Below are 9,888 nucleotides of genomic sequence, written 5' to 3'. Positions count from 1 at the left end.
CAGCCGCCCTCCCGCACAGCAACGCCGCGCGCACCGTGCCGGAACGAAACCCCTCCGCCCCGGGAAACGGGGGTGCTGGGGGCAGCTCGAAATCCAGGGCTGGTTTTAAAGACTGGGTTGAGGCTTGAGACCCGCACACCATTCTAATTTAAACAGGAATTAGGGAATTGGTTTTTTTCTCCGGTGTTCTCGAGTTACGCCTTTAGAGTACAGGATTTTGTACGTGAAGACACTACTACTACACAGCACATACTGCAAGACACTGAATGCTATATACATACATACACCAACTGCGCCACATGATCGTATGCTGCCTGTAAAACTAGTTGCACACAAATAAACCTTAGATGTGTTTTTTAGTATTAGAATGTCCCATGATAAAATAACATTACCAGTCTTGTATTCTCCTTTTCACACTATACATGTTCTTGTAGGCACATACATATATACAGTGGCTATTTCCATAACCAGCTCTATGTTCCAAAACAGCCCTTCTGAATTAAGAGAGATTCTGGAAAGATCTGTTTGTTGCTGACTTTGACTCAAGTGTTTCTCAAGTGCCGCTGCAGATGCTGTCTGCAGTGCTAAGTCCATTAATTCGCCATGGCTTATCCAAAAAGGCAAAATGATAATAATGTGAATCCAGCTTCGCTGATGTACTTAAAAAACCCCAAACACAGTAGCAATTCATGTCCCTAGAGTCATTCCAAGGTCATTTCGGAAAGAAGTGTAAGCTGGGACTACAGCAGCAGGTTTACTGTTGTTTCAGGACAGGTTAAGGAAAACTTACAGAAGTTCACAATGAGGAAGGAGTTTCCAGTTCAAAAAATGAATTTTACTACACAGGAAATGAAGGGGTGAAGATAAAGCAATTAATCACAAGATACTACTTAAACCAATCCTTTCAATACACAGAGTACTTATCCCACTTGACATTCTGTTCGGAGGAAAAGCTAAATTAGATTCTGCCAATAATGATTCAGAGAAAACAGCCTTCCTGGTACCCTTCAAACTTCTGTCTTCACATACTCATGTAATTTCACAGAATTCTTCAACCGCCGCCAATAGTGAGCTGAAGTCCAACAATATATTGACACCTTTGAGATGATCATGTGAAATTATGTATAAAATATTATTTCTGGTATCTGTCCATCTTCTATTGATGTACCATTGTTGTTACCTGGTGAACTATAAAATACAAAGCATGTTTTGCTAGCAGTAGGAGATTCGTGGATCACCTTCTTCAAACCTTTTGTTCCATAGTGGGAATCAGGACCCTGAAAAACATCAGATGAGATCAGCAACTGAATTCAAGTGGGCAGCAAGACCCATAGAATGCTGAAGTTCAAACACTACTGACTTAGGTTATTTTAATAGTATAGAATTTCTATACCCAGATCATAAAGCTATATACAAAAATCATTGATAACAGAAGCACATGCTCTTATGTCTAAATAACTACAAAAAGTTTCTCTGACAGCAGAATTAAAGCACTTGAGTTTATTCAACTAGTAATTAAAAATATTTTCTAGTATTTCTCCCTGTCATATAGGTTGTCTATATGCTCACTTAGTCCCCTGCCTTGGCTTATTTTAGTGCATGACATTCTTTTCCAACTCAATCAACTTTGACTTCTGCATAGGGAATTATACCTAAAAGAATCTAAGAAGATTTTTGAGAAAGCGTTGAATAAATAATGTCAATAACATTAAGAGAAGACTTTCACTGAACAAATAATTCTGTTGTATATTTCAGCACTAGTATGTAAAAAATAGATTAAAAAAAGCTTTTAGTTTCCTTGACTCTAGCTAGTGGTTAGAATATCCTTGACAAAAGAAATCAAATTTTGATAGAGCTGCTAGATTAAATATTCTAGATAGCACTTCTGTCCACAGTGACTTCCATTAAGGCTCTACTGTCAAGCCAGAGAGTGGGAAGGCACAAAGGATCCAGTCATTAATTTTGTGCTGTGGCACAGGAGCAGTCTTAGAAGTTACTGTGGAGCTTAACGGCATCCTTCTTAGCACTAAACTTAAATTCAAGATCTATAAGACACTTTCCCATCAGAAGACAGATAGAACAGCTCTTGCATCGAAGTAACATTTTCTTCTGTACTGTTAGCATTCTTACTTTCAGTGTTGCGCAAGCTGTGTAACAAACCGTTGGCAGGATCTCTATAGGTTCTTTGAACATAACTCTGAATGTACTGGCTGTTCCATCACAACTAAATCCAGTATCGTTTTGTCCTAGTGTTTGATTCTTCTCATAATCAATTATCTGTACAAAAACATGAAAACAGTATTTCTAGGGTTACAAGCTTGAGAAAGATTCTTCCCATATGCATGTTAGAAGGTCGCAAGCAAACACTTGCCTACTCCACCCATTTTAATTGCAAGAATAGTGCAATCCCAGAACTGGCAAGTAGGCCTAGTTTCCTGGTTCCACTAGTGCTGACCCAGCAGCACACCGAATGGTGGCTTGTGAGTTTTATACAGGCTGCCCGACCTGTGAGCTAGATTCAACACTGCTCCAACCAGGTCATAGTCTTTGCTTGGGAGATAAAGAACAGTTCATAGACCTTCAGCTTCTGAGCTTCATATACTACATATAATTCTGTACTTAGATTTACTGCTCTTTGTACACCTATGCAGCCCACGTGAGGGAAGCACGTTCACTGCCTGTGGCTCATTTAGAAAACAAGTTTTTACAGATAATGGAAGCAATCAATGATACATTCTAAAAAGAAAACAATAACTTCCACTGGTATGCTTTATACAACTTATTTCTATTCTAGATTCAGGATAAAAAAGTTAGATGTGCACTACATATTATTTCTTTCGCCTTTAATTTTAGTGGTAAATAGGAATCACTAGCTAAGATGTAGTAATAGCATATACCTCGCTTCTCATCATGGGCAGTGATCCTGATCCATGCTGCCATACACCTCTTGCAGAAGTTGAATATTAGAGCTTTTGAGTACATGAACATTTATTATTACTGCACTAAGATGAATTCTCTAAGTTAATATTTATTATTAAATTGCCAAGTAATTTTTAATATGGCACAAATAAGATGAAACTGGCAAAATGTGCTCTAATTTTTCCCCAGCCACTACCAATAGCAGTTGTAAAGCTGAAGTTCTAAGACCCTTTCCCATAAAAGGTGTATTTGCACATAAGCCTATGCCAGTCTATGATACATAATAGCACTATTTCAACACAAGCATTAAATATTTAACTCTCTGAAGCTCTGCTAGTACTGATGCAGGTCCAAAAAGAAGAGGCATGGGATTTAAATACTTGTATAAAAACACTGTGAAAAGAAAGTTTCAGATTCATCAAGAATTGTGGATACAGAATAAAGAGAACTGATATAAGATGGCCTTCATCTGAACCATAAAGGCATATTAGCCTTCCAGTTTGCACCAGGAGCATGTTTTTCCAAGTGAATCTCTCGATCATTCCTACATAATATGCTTTGATTTGCCTTGCAAGAACAAAATTCTTTTGAGATTAAATAAATCCAGCAAACATGCTGAGGGAACACACCAAAACCACTCTCATCTCCTAACAGGAATTTAGCCGAGAGGATCAAACATGGGCTAATGCAAAACAAAAATCCTCAAATATGTACTGCATAGGTGCTAAGTCCTCAGTACCAACTCTTTTGTTCTAAAAACTCCATGTAGTGCACTATGCTACTCATTTACATAGATGTGTAGTTTGAGAAAACCAAACTGATGGCACTTCAAATCAAGGAATTTGCAAATGAGCTTTTAAACTGAGGAATGTGGAAGTCAACAAATTCCTTCAAAACCTCATTCCAGATACATTCTGGTTGGAACATCATAAGAGGAAAGGCAAGGCATTTATTTCTTAAGGGACACACAAAATTCCTATCCTCAAGTACAGAATGGTCAGAGAACAGTAATCATCAAATAGGAAACAGAAAACGAATAAACTGTTATTTAAGTAACATGCCCAGAAATGAACCAAAACAGCAGTTCCAGCACATGCTGCAAGTCTACAAAATAAGAGCGGGACAATGGAATTTCTGTTCCTAAATGAAGTCACAGATTGTCTCAATTTCCCACATATCTGACAAATCTACAGGATTGTATTGTACCAGGTTACAAAACATATAGCACTGAGTAAAACTGTACCAGTCACAAAACGCCAATACCATGTCTAAAAAGCTTAGAATCAAAACAAAAACTAGTCTCAATAAGGAAGATAATTCAAATGGACTGAAATGCCATACTTAAAAAGGAGAAAGTACAGTGCTGCACCAGTATTACTAGAAGACAGTCCTGACCACAACATGCTAACAGAGATCAAGCAGGGCACATGAGCAGGAAATACAATTTTAGTTGCGTCTTCAATTACCCGCTCAGACCAGGCAAGTGTCACATCAGGACATGAAGCCTGGGTGGTGACATTTTTAGATGCTAACACTGAACATTTCAAGAGCTCACTAACCAGTTGCTCAGTAGGAAGAGACACAACCCTTGATTTGGTACTGAGTGATGAGCAGGATCAGAATCAAAGTTTCCTAATGGAAACAGCATGTAAGAGTGTTCATAATGGTGTCCATTTCCTCAGCATCCACAACTGTTCTACCAGGGGTGCTACAGTGCAGGTCTTCCTTCCCTTTCTTCTGGAATCTTCTAATGGATCTGCTATTGATGAATGAACATGTGCAAATACCAGCAAATTCAAATGAGGGCATCTGCTTCTTGGGGCAGCATGTTTAGTACACTCCACATTGAAAAAATACTCTTATCCGGTTCGATCTTCTGCAAGTGTCAGTTACAGTCTCCGAGTTCTAATATTCTGGTGTTTGGTGAATAACAAACAGTTCTGCATTTACCTTACCCATTACCCTCATGATTATCACAAGTATTGGTCACACCTCCTCATAGCCTTCTCCCCTACAAACTAAAGAGTCTTAGGCTTTTTGGTCTCCCTTCATAAAGCAGCAGCTCTATGCCCTTAATCATTTTCATTATCCTTTTCTCTACCTTCTAATTCTACTGTGTGAGACTGGAAACTGTTGCAATGCTCAAGATGTGAGCAGACCTGACTTTCACACAGTAACACAGTGTCATCTTTTATCTTGTTTTCAGTATATTCCCGATAATACAGTGGGCTTTTTTTACAGTCACTAGATGTGTCAGTGATTTCAGAGAATTGTTGACAAATCCAAGATCTCTTTCCTGAATTACTAGAAAAATTATTAAAGGACAGACTGTGCACAACTGAATAGTTTACACAGCTGAGAAATTCCTCTGCAGAAAGCTTACAAGAATTCAAGGTTAGACTGCATGAGTATCCTGAAGAAAGATTCACCAGGAGCTATGAACAGAGAAACCAAATGGTCTCATTCAACACCTACACTGAAAATGACTGAAGGACAGGAGAGTACAGCAGAAAGGGAGAAGTTTCATATCGTTCATACTTCTTTTCTGAGTCATCTGCTTACGACCACTATGTTGGGGACAAAACAGCCTATCAATTGCTTCTACCCAAATAAAAACCAAATCTTTCGCAAGTGCTACAGAAGTGCAGTTTCTGCATAAGCCTATGTAAACAGAATATACTGTACCTGTATATTAACTTGATAGTCTGTGGGTCCATGGATAGATCCATATAATCCAAATCCCACTATGGAAATTCTTCTATTAACTGTGAACCTAGTAAGGCACAAGCCAAGAAGGGAATTTAAACAACTGTGATGGGTATATTACCTTATTCCCAGTCAAACAGGAAAAAGACTCCCACTGAAAAGCATGAAAGTAAGCTGAAAATTATGTTGGGGGTGGGGTTTTTTTTCATTAACGCTTTCTATTTAGACTTCAATAGTAAGGAAACTTTTTTTAAGGTATCAGCTTTATAAGTTAAAGCTTTGCTAATCACGCAAGATACTCAGTATGACTAACCAAAGAATAATCAGACTCTTTTGAGTATCTCTAAAATTACAACAGATCAAGACTTGGTATTTTCAGAAAAGAATATGCAGCTAACGTCCAATCATTCTAGAATTCACCTGATCCTCCTGAACTTTGCACACTTGTAGCAACTTGGTATTATATATGCACAACTCTCCAAGTTATTTTTTAAAAAGTGAAAGATCAAACACGCCCAAACAGAATCAGCATGTTACTGTAACTTATGCCAAAAAGTTGAGTAATATGTTCCCTTACTTCCCAGACTTCCGTGTCTCTTCTCCAAATAGTTTAAAAAGCCATACCTAATCCGATCACTTGTTCCACTGTAGCCCCAGCGACTCTCCACTTGCTGGAACCTGTTAATGCTGCATTCTTTTCCTCTAAGGCAACATCTTGGTCGGTCAATATAATCTACTTTAGGTTTAGGATTGACAGTAAAATGCAGGAAGAGATTTACTACTTCCCGATCTGACAAGATTCCAGACTGAGCAGGGCCTGTGAAAAGAAAAAACTTCCAAGATGATCAAAGAATTACTCCAACTGTTGTATTTAAACCACGCATTCGCAAACTGAATGTTTTGCTTTCATTTATGCATCATGACTTTCATTAGCATGATATTAATAACTTAGAGAGTGTTAAGCATCCAAACACTCACAGGTATACAGTGCAGAGATACGGTCTAACAGTAAAACCAGAAACCCCAAAACTCACCTGCTGCAAACTCTTCAATAGTCATTAATGGAAAACGGATTAAGGAAAGAGCTCTTCCAAGAACTTTTTGTTTGTTTCCAAATGTCACAGGCAGTTGTTGTCTTTGACATTCCGCTTCTGCCCAGCGAACAACAGCTCCAAAGAGTCTGCTTTCTCGAATACTAAGGGTATCTCTTTCTAGAACTGCACATAATGTGTCTAAAGAAAGAAAGTTAACAAATTTAGATGAAACCAGTAAGAGTGCTATACATTAAGTAAGATTAAAATGTTACATAAACACTAAAAACATTCATAAGGTAAAGATGATTTATGTATAAAAAATATCTCCCAATGGCGTATAGACTCCAAACTAAAAGAACAATTGTCCTGCTATGAAGACAGCACACAAACTTTCTTCTTGAGTCCTAAGAGTATGACTATACATCATCTATGTAGTGACAAGCAATACCCTAAAGAATTTCCATGGCTATGGCAAGATCAAAGCTTGGAAGTGACCAAGTGGTGAATGCACAGTACTAAAAAACCAAGTTACTCATGATGACATTGTCATATTCTCATCCAAATAGCCACCTGTCCATCTGGACAACACAAGCAGCGCTGCACACAAAACTAGTTTAAAGATATATGAAAGTGATCTTAAACACTTAAGTATCTGCCACCCACAAAGCTTGAAGATGGAGCACAGTGTGTGAGGCAAGGTACTCTCACATGTTTTTCAAAAGCAAGTTTTCCTATATTTCTTAACAGGTATGCAAAAAATCTCACAGAACACAAGCCTGGGAAAAAAAAAATCATGTTCTGAATCTTCCATCTTCTTTGGGAATTCTGACATGCCTTGAATTTAAGCAACGCATGTTTGCTGTCTTAGAAAATACAATATTGGAAAATCAAAACAGACTGTGACTTATAAAGAGTAGAGGTGAACACTCAGTCTGGGTACAAATCCCACTGAGCACAAGCTAACAATGACTTTACGATTTTTTTAAACAGCTGGAGTACCTTCCTTCAGTCTGAGTTTTTGACACAGTCTATCTAAATTGGAGTAAAAACTTAAAACACATATAACAGCAATGAAATTTAGAAAATTTACAACTGATAACTTTTCACAGAAAATGAAACATAGAATAAGCAGTTTACATACCTATTTTTTTAAACAGATTTTATAAATTGTACCTGAATCTGTTCAACTCTGAAGAGAGAAGTACCATTTGGCAACATAACAGTATGATTCCTGTTCCATGTAAAAAGCAGATGTGGATTCCTCAGCAACAAGGCACAACACTCAGCAATTAAGGCTTTGGCTTTAACAGAAGTGTTGTGTTAGCATGGTGGGAACCTTGGGACACGAATCAAAGGGAGACCCAATGCAATGGAACTCTGCTTGGGAACGAAGCTGAAAGGAAAGCACTGCAGGAGTGGATAATAAAACTTGCACCCATTAACATATCATACATATGCCACATCCCATTTTGCTCATTAGCAAATTCACTGATGTAATGCAGGTGCTGTTGTCTAAATTCTGAGATCTGCAGCTGGTTGTCGCATGGGTGTCCCTACAATGGTGGGTGTAGGTGAGGGAGAAAGAGAACTAACCCAGGTTACTGTGACAAGGATGTAAAATGTCCAAAATCAGATGGGAGAGGCAAACTATCAACAAAGTCTTCTCGTGCTCCACAATTCCCTTTAGCAGTTTAATGCTTAAGAGTACATGAAGTAACTTACCTATATCAATATCGGTAAAACCTTCTGCGCTTATTGCATCCATAGTACTTTTGTCTATTGTGTCAAGACAAAGACTTGCAAGCTGAGGTTCATCAAACAAACGAGCCTAAAAAGGTAAAAAAATACATCTTAAACACAGTTGGCAAAACATTAATCTTAGAAAGTATTTTTAGATCTAAATTAAAATAGGTTGATTTATCCAAGTACTCTTTGTGTTTATACCTTAAAGAGCACTTAAATTCTCAAAGGAGTACATAATTAAGGAAAATTTGCTAAATGCAAGTTTTCCTTTGTGCGTAGTTTTGGCAATATAACTAAAAGTACATATCAAATCCTTTATAGTGAAGTGAAGCACAGTCTTAACAAGAGATACAAGCAAATACACTGGAGAATAAACCAGCTCCATTTGAAATGTCCTAGTCCATTGCATATTAAAAAAAAATTTAAAAAATCTTTCCTCCACACTAGTAAGAAGCTGAGTCTATGAACATGCTAACAGAGCAACAAGACATTTTCATACACAGACTACATCACAGTAAACCCGCTGTGAAGTAATATTTAGTAATTTCCCTCCAAATACTGATTTTCCTAGTAAATCAAAACTAAGCTTAAATTTACCTACTTGAGTAAGCAGCATAAAGGCATTATCTGCTCGGAGATGCTTCGTTAGAAAATCCACACAATGTGCTTCTAGGGCTGGGACTGCATACTTTTTAGCAGTGTATAAAGTAGTCATGACTGTTTCTGGACCAATTTGAACTTCATCTGAATAAAGAAACCTAGAAATCAATACACAAACACAGATCATAAAAACATATCTTGAGGGGGGCAGTCAAGCACAACATAGTTCTCCTTGCATTTAGAAAACTGGTCAAATACTTGCACTGTGAACATCCAACAGTTGATCATGCACCATTTTCACCAATTAATAAACTACCTGAAGGGTTGAAGAAGGAATATTATGTTAACCTAAAGGAATACATTTGTTTTAAATATGTATTACTCCAAAACCAATCTGGTTGTACTAGTTATACACAGCTACCAAACCGTAAACAACAGCTGAGCTGCAGAATTATTTAACATATGACTGCATGCTCTTTCGATTCACTCGAAGAGCTCTGTTTTCAAATACCAATACTTAACACCCTCTATTGCTATATCACTGAACTCAATTTACTGACACTGCACGCTAGCATCCCTGCCGTGAGAAGAATAGTGTCAAGGACTTACACGGTGATAACATCTTACAACAGTTACCATTCTATAGCCTTCAGAGGAGAGGAAAGGGAGTAATATTCTGGCACGTGACCTTGACTCTTTTCTATTCCTGCAACAGCAAACCACTCTGGCTTATCTCCACTCTCTGAGGCTAGATGATTGGTTGAGATTTTAGCATAAGCTGTGAACCAAAAGACAGAAGCTTCCACCAAAACCAGGAAAAAAAAACCCCAAACAACTGTTTCCTAAGCAGATGATATTTGAGACCAGACAACATAAGATTTAAGGT

At 37.8% G+C, this 9,888-nt stretch overlaps 1 protein-coding gene across 1 annotated transcript; it reads right to left on the bottom strand.

Annotated features, from left to right (window-relative positions):
- Positions 1-813: 813 nt before the first annotated feature.
- On the bottom strand, positions 814-9,161 carry LOC104268334 (BTB/POZ domain-containing protein 1). The gene is made up of 7 exons (XM_009876329.1): positions 9,004-9,161; positions 8,382-8,487; positions 6,660-6,857; positions 6,250-6,442; positions 5,605-5,692; positions 2,131-2,277; positions 814-1,277 (listed from the first exon to the last, which is right to left on the bottom strand). The coding sequence occupies exons 1-7, from the start codon at positions 9,115-9,117 to the stop codon at positions 1,119-1,121; spliced, it is 1,005 nt and encodes a 334-aa protein (XP_009874631.1). The 5' UTR covers positions 9,118-9,161; the 3' UTR covers positions 814-1,118.
- Positions 9,162-9,888: the final 727 nt, after the last annotated feature.

Source organism: Apaloderma vittatum, unplaced genomic scaffold, assembly GCF_000703405.1.
Source record: "Apaloderma vittatum isolate BGI_N311 unplaced genomic scaffold, ASM70340v1 scaffold9339, whole genome shotgun sequence".
In the NCBI taxonomy this organism is placed as follows: domain Eukaryota; kingdom Metazoa; phylum Chordata; class Aves; order Trogoniformes; family Trogonidae; genus Apaloderma; species Apaloderma vittatum.
This window is presented reverse-complemented; position numbering and strand designations above follow the sequence as displayed.